This window comes from Coregonus clupeaformis, unplaced genomic scaffold (assembly GCF_020615455.1).
Source record: "Coregonus clupeaformis isolate EN_2021a unplaced genomic scaffold, ASM2061545v1 scaf0050, whole genome shotgun sequence".
Classification (NCBI taxonomy): Eukaryota; Metazoa; Chordata; class Actinopteri; order Salmoniformes; family Salmonidae; genus Coregonus; species Coregonus clupeaformis.
This window is the reverse complement of record NW_025533505.1, coordinates 236050-252500: the sequence shown is the minus strand read 5'-3', so window position 1 is coordinate 252500 and position 16451 is coordinate 236050. Positions and strand designations below refer to the sequence as shown.

At 42.9% G+C, this 16451-nt stretch overlaps 1 protein-coding gene across 2 annotated transcripts in view; it reads left to right on the top strand.

Annotated features, from left to right (window-relative positions):
• The window catches only part of LOC121555653 (aminopeptidase N-like), a 79360-nt gene that overhangs the window by 42447 nt on the left and 20462 nt on the right, over positions 1 to 16451 (top strand). For both annotated transcript variants that reach the window (XM_041869476.2, XM_045212773.1), the window contains exons 12-16: positions 5980 to 6113; positions 6304 to 6359; positions 9233 to 9380; positions 12569 to 12660; positions 12860 to 12970. In XM_041869476.2, the coding sequence (XP_041725410.2) occupies positions 5980 to 6113; positions 6304 to 6359; positions 9233 to 9380; positions 12569 to 12660; positions 12860 to 12970 (541 nt within the window). The remainder of the gene's footprint in view (positions 1 to 5979; positions 6114 to 6303; positions 6360 to 9232; positions 9381 to 12568; positions 12661 to 12859; positions 12971 to 16451) is intronic.

Sequence of the window (16451 nt, the reverse complement as noted above, 5' to 3'; positions counted from 1 at the left end):
ACTAAAACAGGTATGGGTTTAAACATTACACCATATCAGGACAGATCAGACTCCATACTGGGTAGAGACTAAAACAGGTATGGGTTTAAACATTACACCATATCAGGACAGATCAGACTCCATACTGGCTAGAGACTAAAACAGGTATGGGTTTAAACATTACACCATATCAGGACAGATCAGACTCCATACTGGCTAGAGACTAAAACAGGTATGGGTTTAAACATTACACCATGTCAGGACAGATCAGACTCCATACTGGCTAGAGACTAAAACAGGTATGGGTTTAAACATTACACCATATCAGGACAGATCAGACTCCATACTGGCTAGAGACTAAAACAGGTATGGGTTTAAACATTACACCATATCAGGACAGATCAGACTCCATACTGGCTAGAGACTAAAACAGGTATGGGTTTAAACATTACACCATATCAGGACAGATCAGACTCCATACTGGCTAGAGACTAAAACAGGTATGGGTTTAAACATTACACCATATCAGGACAGATCAGACTCCATACTGGCTAGAGACTAAAACAGGTATGGGTTTAAACATTACACCATATCAGGACAGATCAGACTCCATACTGGCTAGAGACTAAAACAGGTATGGGTTTAAACATTACACCATATCAGGACAGATCAGACTCCATACTGGCTAGAGACTAAAACAGGTATGGGTTTAAACATTACACCATATCAGGACAGATCAGACTCCATACTGGCTAGAGACTAAAACAGGTATGGGTTTAAACATTACACCATATCAGGACAGATCAGACTCCATACTGGCTAGAGACTAAAACAGGTATGGGTTTAAACATTACACCATATCAGGACAGATCAGACTCCATACTGGCTAGAGACTAAAACAGGTATGGGTTTAAACATTACACCATGTCAGGACAGATCAGACTCCATACTGGCTAGAGACTAAAACAGGTATGGGTTTAAACATTACACCATGTCAGGACAGATCAGACTCCATACTGGCTAGAGACTAAAACAGGTATGGGTTTAAACATTACACCATATCAGGACAGATCAGACTCCATACTGACTAGAGACTAAAACAGGTATGGGTTTAAACATTACACCATATCAGGACAGATCAGACTCCATACTGGCTAGAGACTAAAACAGGTATGGGTTTAAACATTACACCATGTCAGGACAGATCAGACTCCATACTGGCTAGAGACTAAAACAGGTATGGGTTTAAACATTACACCATATCAGGACAGATCAGACTCCATACTGGCTAGAGACTAAAACAGGTATGGGTTTAAACATTACACCATATCAGGACAGATCAGACTCCATACTGGGTAGAGACTAAAACAGGTATGGGTTTAAACATTACACCATGTCAGGACAGATCAGACTCCATACTGGCTTGAGACTAAAACAGGTATGGGTTTAAACATTACACCATATCAGGACAGATCAGACTCCATACTGGCTAGAGACTAAAACAGGTATGGGTTTAAACATTACACCATGTCAGGACAGATCAGACTCCATACTGGCTAGAGACTAAAACAGGTATGGGTTTAAACATTACACCATATCGGGACAGATCAGACTCCATACTGGCTAGAGACTAAAACAGGTATGGGTTTAAACATGACACCATGTCAGGACAGATCAGACTCCATACTGGCTAGAGACTAAAACAGGTATGGGTTTAAACATTACACCATATCAGGACAGATCAGACTCCATACTGGGTAGAGACTAAAACAGGTATGGGTTTAAACATTACACCATATCAGGACAGATCAGACTCCATACTGGCTAGAGACTAAAACAGGTATGGGTTTAAACATTACACCATGTCAGGACAGATCAGACTCCATACTGGCTAGAGACTAAAACAGGTATGGGTTTAAACATTACACCATATCAGGACAGATCAGACTCCATACTGGCTAGAGACTAAAACAGGTATGGGTTTAAACATTACACCATATCAGGACAGATCAGACTCCATACTGGGTAGAGACTAAAACAGGTATGGGTTTAAACATTACACCATATCAGGACAGATCAGACTCCATACTGGCTAGAGACTAAAACAGGTATGGGTTTAAACATTACACCATATCAGGACAGATCAGACTCCATACTGGCTAGAGACTAAAACAGGTATGGGTTTAAACATTACACCATGTCAGGACAGATCAGACTCCATACTGGCTAGAGACTAAAACAGGTATGGGTTTAAACATTACACCATATCAGGACAGATCAGACTCCATACTGGGTAGAGACTAAAACAGGTATGGGTTTAAACATTACACCATGTCAGGACAGATCAGACTCCATACTGGCTAGAGACTAAAACAGGTATGGGTTTAAACATTACACCATGTCAGGACAGATCAGACTCCATACTGGCTAGAGACTAAAACAGGTATGGGTTTAAACATTACACCATATCAGGACAGATCAGACTCCATACTGGCTAGAGACTAAAACAGGTATGGGTTTAAACATTACACCATGTCGGGACAGATCAGACTCCATACTGGCTAGAGACTAAAACAGGTATGGGTTTAAACATTACACCATATCAGGACAGATCAGACTCCATACTGGGTAGAGACTAAAACAGGTATGGGTTTAAACATTACACCATATCAGGACAGATCAGACTCCATACTGGCTAGAGACTAAAACAGGTCCTGATCAAAAGTAGTGCACTATATAGGGAATAGGGTGCCATTCTCTGGTCTAAAGTAGTGCACTATATAGGGAATAGGGTGCCATTCTCTGGTCTAAAGTAGTGCACTATATAGGGAATAGGGTGCTATTCTCTGGTCTAAAGTAGTGCACTATATAGGGAATAGGGTACCATTCTCTGGTCTAAAGTAGTGTACTATATAGGGAATAGGGTGCCATTCTCTGGTCTAAAGTAGTGCACTATATAGGGAATAGGGTGCCATTCTCTGGTCTAAAGTAGTGCACTATATAGGGAATAGGGTGCCATTCTCTGGTCTAAAGTAGTGCACTATATAGGGAATAGGGTGCCATTCTCTGGTCTAAAGTAGTGCACTATATAGGGAATAGGGTGCCATTCTCTGGTCTAAAGTAGTGCACTATATAGGGAATAGGGTACCATTCTCTGGTCTAAAGTAGTGCACTATATAGGGAATAGGGTACCATTCTCTGGTCTAAAGTAGTGCACTATATAGGGAATAGGGTACCATTCTCTGGTCTAAAGTAGTTCTCTATATAGGGAATAGGGTGCCATTCTCTGGTCTAAAGTAGTGCACTATATAGGGAATAGGGTACCATTCTCTGGTCTAAAGTAGTGCACTATATAGGGAATAGGGTGCCATTCTCTGGTCTAAAGTAGTGCACTATATAGGGAATAGGGTGCCATTCTCTGGTCTAAAGTAGTGCACTATATAGGGAATAGGGTACCATTCTCTGGTCTAAAGTAGTGCACTATATAGGGAATAGGGTACCATTCTCTGGTCTAAAGTAGTGCACTATATAGGGAATAGGGTACCATTCTCTGGTCTAAAGTAGTGCTCTATATAGGGAATAGGGTGCCATTCTCTGGTCTAAAGTAGTGCACTAGATAGGGAATAGGGTGCCATTCTCTGGTCTAAAGTAGTGCACTATATAGGGAATAGGGTGCCATTCTCTGGTCTAAAGTAGTGCACTATATAGGGAATAGGGTACCATTCTCTGGTCTAAAGTAGTGTACTATATAGGGAATAGGGTGCCATTCTCTGGTCTAAAGTAGTGCACTATATAGGAAATAGGGTGCCATTCTCTGGTCTAAAGTAGTGCACTATATAGGGAATAGGGTGCCATTCTCTGGTCTAAAGTAGTGCACTATATAGGGAATAGGGTACCATTCTCTGGTCTAAAGTAGTGCACTATATAGGGAATAGGGTACCATTCTCTGGTCTAAAGTAGTGCACTATATAGGGAATAGGGTACCATTCTCTGGTCTAAAGTAGTGCTCTATATAGGGAATAGGGTGCCATTCTCTGGTCTAAAGTAGTGCACTAGATAGGGAATAGGGTGCCATTCTCTGGTCTAAAGTAGTGCACTATATAGGGAATAGGGTACCATTCTCTGGTCTAAAGTAGTGTACTATATAGGGAATAGGGTGCCATTCTCTGGTCTAAAGTAGTGCACTATATAGGGAATAGGGTGCCATTCTCTGGTCTAAAGTAGTGCACTATATAGGGAATAGGGTGCCATTCTCTGGTCTAAAGTAGTGCACTATATAGGGAATAGGGTACCATTCTCTGGTCTAAAGTAGTGCACTATATAGGGAATAGGGTACCATTCTCTGGTCTAAAGTAGTGCACTATATAGGGAATAGGGTACCATTCTCTGGTCTAAAGTAGTGCTCTATATAGGGAATAGGGTGCCATTCTCTGGTCTAAAGTAGTGCACTATATAGGGAATAGGGTGCCATTCTCTGGTCTAAAGTAGTGCACTATATAGGGAATAGGGTGCCATTCTCTGGTCTAAAGTAGTGCACTATATAGGGAATAGGGTACCATTCTCTGGTCTAAAGTAGTGTACTATATAGGGAATAGGGTGCCATTCTCTGGTCTAAAGTAGTGCACTATATAGGGAATAGGGTGCCATTCTCTGGTCTAAAGTAGTGCACTATATAGGGAATAGGGTGCCATTCTCTGGTCTAAAGTAGTGCACTATATAGGGAATAGGGTACCATTCTCTGGTCTAAAGTAGTGTACTATATAGGGAATAGGGTACCATTCTCTGGTCTAAAGTAGTGTACTATATAGGGAATAGGGTGCCATTCTCTGGTCTAAAGTAGTGCACTATATAGGGAATAGGGTGCCATTCTCTGGTCTAAAGTAGTGCACTATATAGGGAATAGGGTGCCATTCTCTGGTCTAAAGTAGTGCACTATATAGGGAATAGGGTACCATTCTCTGGTCTAAAGTAGTGCACTATATAGGGAATAGGGTACCATTCTCTGGTCTAAAGTAGTGCACTATATAGGGAATAGGGTACCATTCTCTGGTCTAAAGTAGTGCTCTATATAGGGAATAGGGTGCCATTCTCTGGTCTAAAGTAGTGCACTATATAGGGAATAGGGTGCCATTCTCTGGTCAAAAGTAGTGCACTATATAGTGAATAGGGTGTCATTCTCTGGTCTAAAGTAGTGCACTATATAGGGAATAGGGTGCCATTCTCTGGTCAAAAGTAGTGCACTATATAGTGAATAGGGTGTCATTCTCTGGTCTAAAGTAGTGCACTATATAGGGAATAGGGTGCCATTCTCTGGTCTAAAGTAGTGCACTATATAGGGAATAGGGTACCATTCTCTGGTCAAAAGTAGTGCACTATATAGGGAATAGGGTGCCATTCTCTGGTCTAAAGTAGTGCACTATATAGGGAATAGGGTGCCATTCTCTGGTCTAAAGTAGTGCACTATATAGTGAATAGGGTGTCATTCTCTGGTCTAAAGTAGTGCACTATATAGGGAATAGGGTGCCATTCTCTGGTCTAAAGTAGTGCACTATATAGGGAATAGGGTACCATTCTCTGGTCTAAAGTAGTGCACTATATAGGGAATAGGGTGCCATTCTCTGGTCTAAAGTAGTGCACTATATAGGGAATAGGGTACCATTCTCTGGTCTAAAGTAGTGCACTATATAGGGAATAGGGTGCCATTCTCTGGTCTAAAGTAGTGCACTTTATAGGGAATAGGGTGCCATTCTCTGGTCTAAAGTAGTGCACTATATAGGGAATAGGGTGCCATTCTCTGGTCTAAAGTAGTGCACTATATAGGGAATAGGGTACCATTCTCTGGTCTAAAGTAGTGCACTATATAGGGAATAGGGTACCATTCTCTGGTCTAAAGTAGTGCACTTTATAGGGAATAGGTTGCCATTTGGGACGCAATAAAGAACTCTATTGCCTCTATGATGTGAAGGATAATCATTTATTTCCTACTTCATTCAAATACAGCCACTCATCTACCAATGAAAACGTTGGGATCTGATTGGGTGTTGGCCAATACCAAGGTGTCTGGATTCTTCAGGGTTAACTATGACAGTACTAACTGGGAACGCCTCCTCACACAGCTCAGCACAGACCATGAGGTAACAAAACAGTCAATATGCATATGATAATGATGATTTGTAACCTACTAAAAGACTCCACTCTTACGGTTTCCATATTAGGACACTGTAATTGAGTCTCAGCTGGAAGTGTCTCAGAAAGACTACCACGAGTCCTGCTGCCTGTCCCAATATGGAAACCATACTTCAATTTCCCTATTTTTATATTCAGGCTATTCCAGTGATCAACCGAGCCCAGATTGTGGATGATGCTTTTAACCTGGCAAGGTGAGTCCTCTTACACACAATACAGTCCTCTGTCTATATTCTGTCTATATGTAGACTACCTGTAAAGTCCTCTGTCTATATTCTGTCTGTATGTAGACTACCTGTAAAGTCCTCTGTCTATATTCTGTCTGTATGTAGACTATCTGTAAAGTCCTCTGTCTATATTCTGTGTGTATGTAGACTACCTGTAAAGTCCTCTGTCTATATGCTGTCTGTATGTAGACTACCTGTAAAGTCCTCTGTCTATATGCTGTCTGTATGTAGACTACCTGTAAAGTCCTCTGTCTATATTCTGTCTGTATGTAGACTACCTGTAAAGTCCTCTGTCTATATTCTGTCTGTATGTAGACTACCTGTAAAGTCCTCTGTCTATATTCTGTCTGTATGTAGACTACCTGTAAAGTCCTCTGTCTATATTCTGTCTATATGTAGACTACCTGTAAAGTCCTCTGTCTATATTCTGTCTATATGTAGACTACCTGTAAAGTCCTCTGTCTATATTATGTCTGTATGTAGACTATCTGTAAAGTCCTCTGTCTATATTCTGTCTGTTTGTAGACTACCTGTAAAGTCCTCTGTCTATATTCTGTCTGTATGTAGACTATCTGTAAAGTCCTCTGTCTATATTCTGTCTGTATGTAGACTACCTGTAAAGTCCTCTGTCTATATTATGTCTGTATGTAGACTACCTGTAAAGTCCTCTGTCTATATTCTGTCTGTATGTAGACTATCTGTAAAGTCCTCTGTCTATATTCTGTCTGTATGTAGACTACCTGTAAAGTCCTCTGTCTATATTCTGTCTCTATGTAGACTATCTGTAAAGTCCTCTGTCTATATTCTGTCTGTATGTAGACTATCTGTAAAGTCCTCTGTCTATATTCTGTCTGTATGTAGACTACCTGTAAAGTCCTCTGTCTATATTCTGTCTGTATGTAGACTACCTGTAAAGGCCTCTGTCTATATTCTGTCTGTATGTAGACTACCTGTAAAGTCCTCTGTCTATATTCTGTCTGTATGTAGACTACCTGTAAAGGACTCTGTCTATATTTTGTCTGTATGTAGACTACCTGTAAAGTCCTCTGTCTATATTCTGTCTGTATGTAGACTACCTGTAAAGGCCTCTGTCTATATTCTGTCTGTATGTAGACTACCTGTAAAGGCCTCTGTCTATATTCTGTCTGTATGTAGACTACCTGTAAAGGCCTCTGTCTATATTCTGTCTGTATGTAGACTATCTGTAAAGTCCTCTGTCTATATTCTGTCTATATGTAGACTACCTGTAAAGTCCTCTGTCTATATTATGTCTGTATGTAGACTATCTGTAAAGTCCTCTGTCTATATTCTGTCTGTATGTAGACTACCTGTAAAGTCCTCTGTCTATATTCTGTCTGTATGTAGACTACCTGTAAAGTCCTCTGTCTATATTCTGTCTGTACGTAGACTACCTGTAAAGTCCTCTGTCTATATTCTGTCTGTATGTAGACTATCTGTAAAGTCCTCTGTCTATATTCTGTCTGTATGTAGACTACCTGTAAAGTCCTCTGTCTATATTATGTCTGTATGTAGACTACCTGTAAAGTCCTCTGTCTATATTCTGTCTGTATGTAGACTATCTGTAAAGTCCTCTGTCTATATTCTGTCTGTATGTAGACTACCTGTAAAGTCCTCTGTCTATATTCTGTCTGTATGTAGACTATCTGTAAAGTCCTCTGTCTATATTCTGTCTGTATGTAGACTACATGTAAAGTCCTCTGTCTATATTCTGTCTGTATGTAGACTATCTGTAAAGTCCTCTGTCTATATTCTGTCTGTATGTAGACTATCTGTAAAGTCCTCTGTCTATATTCTGTCTGTATGTAGACTACCTGTAAAGTCCTCTGTCTATATTCTGTCTGTATGTAGACTACCTGTAAAGGCCTCTGTCTATATTCTGTCTGTATGTAGACTACCTGTAAAGTCCTCTGTCTATATTCTGTCTGTATGTAGACTACCTGTAAAGGCCTCTGTCTATATTCTGTCTGTATGTAGACTACCTGTAAAGTCCTCTGTCTATATTCTGTCTGTATGTAGACTACCTGTAAAGGCCTCTGTCTATATTCTGTCTGTATGTAGACTACCTGTAAAGGCCTCTGTCTATATTCTGTCTGTATGTAGACTACCTGTAAAGTCCTCTGTCTATATTCTGTCTGTATGTAGACTACCTGTAAAGTCCTCTGTCTATATTCTGTCTGTATGTAGACTACCTGTAAAGGCCTCTGTCTATATTCTGTCTGTATGTAGACTACCTGTAAAGTCCTCTGTCTATATTCTGTCTGTATGTAGACTACCTGTAAAGGCCTCTGTCTATATTCTGTCTGTATGTAGACTACCTGTAAAGTCCTCTGTCTATATTCTGTCTGTATGTAGACTACCTGTAAAGGCCTCTGTCTATATTCTGTCTGTATGTAGACTACCTGTAAAGGCCTCTGTCTATATTCTGTCTGTATGTAGACTACCTGTAAAGTCCTCTGTCTATATTCTGTCTGTATGTAGACTACCTGTAAAGTCCTCTGTCTATATTCTGTCTGTATGTAGACTACCTGTAAAGTCCTCTGTCTATATTCTGTCTGTATGTAGACTACCTGTAAAGTCCTCTGTCTATATTCTGTCTGTATGTAGACTACCTGTAAAGGCCTCTGTCTATATTCTGTCTGTATGTAGACTACCTGTAAAGGCCTCTGTCTATATTCTGTCTGTATGTAGACTACCTGTAAAGGCCTCTGTCTATATTCTGTCAGCATTTTATGTCTATTGCTGTGAGCACCATTTCACCAGGTCTATTTCCTTGCTGAATGAAGGTGATAGTGATGTTTAGTTGTATTTGTTAATGTCAGGGCTGGGACAGTGAGCACTACACTGGCTCTGAGAACCACCCTGTTCCTTCAGAGGGAGAGAGAGTACATGCCCTGGCAGACGGCTGACAGGAACTTGGGCTTCTTCTTCCTCATGTTCGACCGCAGCGACGTCTACGGACCCATGCAGGTCAGTGTTATATATATGTGTCCTAAATGGGATCCTATTCCTTATGTAGTGCACTACTTTGGCCAGATCAGAGCCCTATATGGCACCCTATTCCTTATGTAGTGCACTACTTTGGCCAGATCAGAGCCCTATATGGCACCCTATTCCTTATGTAGTGCACTACTTTGGCCAGATCAGAGCCCTATATGGCACCCTATTCCTTATGTAGTGCACTACTTTGGCCAGATCAGAGCCCTATATGGCACCCTATTCCTTATGTAGTGCACTACTTTGACCAGATCAGAGCCCTATATGGCACCCTATTCCTTATGTAGTGCACTACTTTGGCCAGATCAGAGCCCTATATGGCACCCTATTCCTTATGTAGTGCACTACTTTGGCCAGATCAGAGCCCTATATGGCACCCTATTCCTTATGTAGTGCACTACTTTGGCCAGATCAGAGCCCTATATGGCACCCTATTCCTTATGTAGTGCACTACTTTGACCAGATCAGAGCCCTATATGGCACCCTATTCCTTATGTAGTGCACTACTTTGGCCAGATCAGAGCCCTATATGGCACCCTATTCCTTATGTAGTGCACTACTTTGACCAGATCAGAGCCCTATATGGCACCCTATTCCTTATGTAGTGCACTACTTTGGCCAGATCAGAGCCCTATATGGCACCCTATTCCTTATGTAGTGCACTACTTTGGCCAGATCAGAGCCCTATATGGCACCCTATTCCTTATGTAGTGCACTACTTTGGCCAGATCAGAGCCCTATATGGCACCCTATTCCTTATGTAGTGCACTACTTTGGCCAGATCAGAGCCCTATATGGCACCCTATTCCTTATGTAGTGCACTACTTTGACCAGATCAGAGCCCTATATGGCACCCTATTCCTTATGTAGTGCACTACTTTGGCCAGATCAGAGCCCTATATGGCACCCTATTCCTTATGTAGTGCACTACTTTGGCCAGATCAGAGCCCTATATGGCACCCTATTCCTTATGTAGTGCACTACTTTGGCCAGATCAGAGCCCTATATGGCACCCTATTCCTTATGTAGTGCACTACTTTGGCCAGATCAGAGCCCTATATGGCACCCTATTCCTTATGTAGTGCACTACTTTGGCCAGATCAGAGCCCTATATGGCACCCTATTCCTTATGTAGTGCACTACTTTGGCCAGATCAGAGCCCTATATGGCACCCTATTCCTTATGTAGTGCACTACTTTGGCCAGATCAGAGCCCTATATGGCACCCTATTCCTTATGTAGTGCACTACTTTGGCCAGATCAGAGCCCTATATGGCACCCTATTCCTTATGTAGTGCACTACTTTGGCCAGATCAGAGCCCTATATGGCACCCTATTCCTTATGTAGTGCACTACTTTGGCCAGATCAGAGCCCTATATGGCACCCTATTCCTTATGTAGTGCACTACTTTGGCCAGATCAGAGCCCTATATGGCACCCTATTCCTTATGTAGTGCACTACTTTGGCCAGATCAGAGCCCTATATGGCACCCTATTCCTTATGTAGTGCACTACTTTGACCAGATCAGAGCCCTATATGGCACCCTATTCCTTATGTAGTGCACTACTTTGGCCAGATCAGAGCCCTATATGGCACCCTATTCCTTATGTAGTGCACTACTTTGGCCAGATCAGAGCCCTATATGGCACCCTATTCCTTATGTAGTGCACTACTTTGGCCAGATCAGAGCCCTATATGGCACCCTATTCCTTATGTAGTGCACTACTTTGGCCAGATCAGAGCCCTATATGGCACCCTATTCCTTATGTAGTGCACTACTTTGGCCAGATCAGAGCCCTATATGGCACCCTATTCCTTATGTAGTGCACTACTTTGGCCAGATCAGAGCCCTATATGGCACCCTATTCCTTATGTAGTGCACTACTTTGGCCAGATCAGAGCCCTATATGGCACCCTATTCCTTATGTAGTGCACTACTTTGGCCAGATCAGAGCCCTATATGGCACCCTATTCCTTATGTAGTGCACTACTTTGGCCAGATCAGAGCCCTATATGGCACCCTATTCCTTATGTAGTGCACTACTTTGGCCAGATCAGAGCCCTATATGGCACCCTATTCCTTATGTAGTGCACTACTTTGACCAGATCAGAGCCCTATATGGCACCCTATTCCTTATGTAGTGCACTACTTTGACCAGATCAGAGCCCTATATGGCACCCTATTCCTTATGTAGTGCACTACTTTGGCCAGATCAGAGCCCTATATGGCACCCTATTCCTTATGTAGTGCACTACTTTGGCCAGATCAGAGCCCTATATGGCACCCTATTCCTTATGTAGTGCACTACTTTGGCCAGATCAGAGCCCTATATGGCACCCTATTCCTTATGTAGTGCACTACTTTGGCCAGATCAGAGCCCTATATGGCACCCTATTCCTTATGTAGTGCACTACTTTGACCAGATCAGAGCCCTATATGGCACCCTATTCCTTATGTAGTGCACTACTTTGACCAGATCAGAGCCCTATATGGCACCCTATTCCTTATGTAGTGCACTACTTTGGCCAGATCAGAGCCCTATATGGCACCCTATTCCTTATGTAGTGCACTACTTTGGCCAGATCAGAGCCCTATATGGCACCCTATTCCTTATGTAGTGCACTACTTTGACCAGATCAGAGCCCTATATGGCACCCTATTCCTTATGTAGTGCACTACTTTGACCAGATCAGAGCCCTATATGGCACCCTATTCCTTATGTAGTGCACTACTTTGACCAGATCAGAGCCCTATATGGCACCCTATTCCTTATGTAGTGCACTACTTTGACCACTATAAATGGAACAGAGTGCCATTAGGGACACACAGACTACTGAACTAAAAAAAAGCAAAATCTGTTATTAAGATCAACTCCGTTCCATTTTGAATCCCACTGAGGAATGCAGGTGATAATGAGCGGCAGGTAGCTTAGTGGTTAAGAGCGTTGTGCCAGTAACCGAAAGGTTGCTGGTTCTAATCCCAGCGCCGACTAGGTGAAAAATCTGTCGACGTGCCCTTGAGCAAGGCACTTAACCCTAATATCTCCTGTAAGTCGCTCTGGATAAGAGCGTCTGCTAAATGACTAAAACAAAACAAAACATAATGTCATCCAATAACTCTGATATGTTGTGATGAAGCTAGTTATGTTCTTATCTTTCAGGCTTACCTCAATAAACAAGTCACACCTCTTTTCAACCACTTCAAGACTATCACTGCTGACTGGACCAAGATTCCTGAGAAACATACTGACCAGTAAGAACGACCTACCTTTCAAAATGTTGATGGATATATGCAACAAGGAGGAAATGTCAAGATAATTAGAAATTATTTTTAGAAGACAGCTCAAAATGACAGATTTTATCCAGATATCATGAATCTAGTAAATAAGTCAGAATAGTAAGTTGTGAGGTCAGTATTCCGTTAATAGTCTATTTTCCACTCCCGTCTCCAGGTACAACCAGGTGAATGCCATCTCTATAGCCTGCAGTACTGGAGTGGCAGGCTGTGATGTGTTGACTACAGGCTGGTTCAAAGACTGGATGAATACGCCTGAAAACAACAGGTGAGTACAGAGATCCCTCTCCTCTCCTCTCCTCTCCTCTCCTCTCCTCTCCTCTCCTCTCCTCTCCTCTCCTCTCCTCTCCTCTCCTCTCCTCTCCTCTCCTCTCCTCTCCTCTCCTCTCCTCTCCTCTCCTCCTCTCTCCTCTCCTACCCTCCTCTCTCCTCGCCACCTCCTCATCACCTCCCCTCCTCACATTTTTACATTTGAGAGTTTAGTCATTTAGCAGACGCTCTTATCCAGAGCGACTTATAGTTAGTGAGTGCATATATTTTTCATACTGGCCCCCCGTGGGAATCGAACCCACAACCCTGGCGTTGCAAGCGCCATGCTCTACCAACTGAGCTATAAGAGGGATTCACCTCACCTCCCCTCTCCTCCTCCTCTCCCCCTCCTCTTCTCCCCTCCTCCTCTCCTCTCATCTCCTCTCCTCTCCCCCTCCTCCCACCTCCTCTCCTCCTCTCCCCCCTCATCTCCTCTCCCCCTCCTCCTCTCCCCCTCCTCTCCTCCTCTCCTCCTCTCCTCCTCTCCTCTCCTCTCCTCTCCTCTCCTCTCCTCTCCTCTCCTCTCCTCTCCTCTCCTCTCCTCTCCTCTCCTCTCCTCTCCTCTCCTCTTCTCTCTTCTCCCTCCTCTCTTCTCCTCTCCTCTCTCCTCCTCTCCTCCTCTCTTCCTCTCCTTACTCTGAAGACCATCATTGAGGTCATTGTTAATGATTCCTAACCCTAGTGTTGAAGACTGTTAATGATTCCTAACCCTAGTGTTGAAGACTATTAATGATTCCTAACCCTAGTGTTGAAGACTGTTAATGGTTCCTAACCCTAGTGTTGAAGACTGTTAATGATTCCTAACCCTAGTGTTGAAGACTGTTAATGATTCCTACCCCTAGTGTTGAAGACTATTAATGATTCCTAACCCTAGTGTTGATGACTGTTCTTGATCCCAACCCTAGTGTTGAAGACTGTTAATGATTCCTAACCCTAGTGTTGAAGACTGTTAATGATTCCTAACCCTAGTGTTGAAGACTGTTAATGATTCCTAACCCTAGTGTTGAAGACAGTTAATGGTTCCTAACCCTAGTGTTGAAGACTGTTAATGATTCCTAACCCTAGTGTTGAAGACTGTTAATGATTCCTAACCCTAGTGTTGATGACTGTTATTGATCCCAACCCTAGTGTTGAAGACTGTTAATGATTCCTAACACTAGTGTTGAAGACTGTTATTGATCCCAACCCTGGTGTTGAATACTGTTATTGATCCCAACCCTAGTGTTGATGACTGTTATTGATCCCAACCCTAGTGTTGAAGACTGTTAATTATTCCTAACCCTAGTGTTGATGACTGTTATTGATCTCAACCCTAGTGTTGAAGACTGTTGTTGATCCCAACCCTAGTGTTGATGACTGTTCTTGATCCCAACCCTAGTGTTGATGACTGTTAATGATTCCTAACCCTAGTGTTGAAGACTGTTAATGATTCCTAAGCCTAGTGTTGAAGACTGTTAATGATTCCTAACCCTATTGTTGAATCAATCAATCAATTTTATTTTATATAGCCCTTCTTACATCAGCTAATATCTCGAAGTGCTGTACAGAAACCCAGCCTAAAACCCCAAACAGCTAGTAATGCAGGTGTAGAAGCACGGTGGCTAGGAAAAACTCCCTAGAAAGGCCAAAACCTAGGAAGAAACCTAGAGAGGAACCAGGCTATGAGGGGTGGCCAGTCCTCTTCTGGCTGTGCCGGGTGGAGATTATAACAGAACCATGCCAAGATGTTCAAAAATGTTCATAAGTGACAAGCATGGTCAAATAATAATCAGGAATAAATCTCAGTTGGCTTTTCATAGCCGATCATTAAGAGTTGAAAACAGCAGGTCTGGGACAGGTAGGGGTTCCATAACCGCAGGCAGAACAGTTGAAACTGGAATAGCAGCAAGGCCAGGCGGACTGGGGACAGCAAGGAGTCACCACGGCCGGTAGTCCCGACGTATGGTCCTAGGGCTCAGGTCTCTCAGTTGGCTTTTCATAGCCGATCATTAAAGAGTTGAAAACAGCAGGTCTGGGACAGGTAGGGGGTTTCGTAGCCGCAGGCAGAACAGTTGAAACTGGAATAGCAGCAAGGCCAGGCGGACTGGGGACAGCAAGGTGTCATCATGCCCGGTAGTCCTGACGTATGGTCCTAGGGCTCAGGTTCTCAGAGAGAAAGAGAGAACGAGAGAATTAGAGAGAGCATACTTAAATTCACACAGGACACTGGATAAGACAGGAGAAGTACTCCAGGTATAACCAACTAACCCCAGCCCCCCGACACATAAACTACTGCAGCATAAATACTGGAGGCTGAGACAGGAGCGGTCCGGAGACACTGTGGCCCCATCCGAAGAAACCCCCGGACAGGGCCAAACAGGAAGGATATAACCCCACCCACTCTGCCAAAGCACAGCCCCCGCACCACCAGAGGGATATCCTCAACCACCAACTTACAATCCTGAGAAAAGGCCGAGTATAGCCCACAGAGGTCTCCACCACAGCACAAACCAAGGGGGGGCGCCAACCCAGACAGGAAGATCACGTCAGTAACTCAACCCACTCAAGTGACGCACCCCTCCTAGGGACGGCATGAAAGAGCACCAGCAAGCCAGTGACTCAGCCCCTGTAACAGGGTTAGAGGCAGAGAACCCCAGTGGAGAGAGGGGAAGACTGTTATTGATCCCAACCCTAGTGTTGATGACTGTTATTGATCTCAACCCTAGTGTTGAAGACTGTTCTTGATCCCAACCCTAGTGTTGAAGCCTGTTAATGATTCCTAACCCTAGTGTTGAAGACTGTTAATGATTCCTAACCCTAGTGTTGATGACTGTTATTGATCCCAACCCTAGTGTTGAAGACTGTTAATGATTCCTAACCCTTTTGTTGAAGACTGTTGTTGATCTCAACCCTAGTGTTGAAGACTGTTAATGATTCCTAACCCTAGTGTTGATTACTGTTATTGATCTCAACCCTAGTGTTGCTCAACCCTAGTGCTGATGACTGTTCTTGATCCCAACCCTAGTATTGATGACTGTTATTGATCCCAACCCTAGTGTTGAAGACTGTTAATGATTCCTAACCCTAGTGTTGAAGACTGTTAATGATTCCTAAGCCTAGTGTTGATGACTGTTATTGATCACAACCCTAGTGTTGAAGACTGTTATTGATCCCAACCCTAGTGTTTAAGACTGTTAATGATTCCTAACCCTAGTGTTGATGACTGTTGTTGATCTCAACCCTAGTGTTGAAGACTGTTAATGATTTCTAACCCTAGTGTTGAAGACTGTTAATGATTCCTAACCCTAGTGTTGATGACTGTTGTTAATCTCAACCCTGGTGTTGAAGACTGTTAATGATTCCTAACCCTAATGTTGATGACAGTTGTTGATCTCAACCCTAGTGTTGAAGACTGTTAATGATTCCTAAGCCTAGTGTTGATGACTGTTATTGATCCCAAC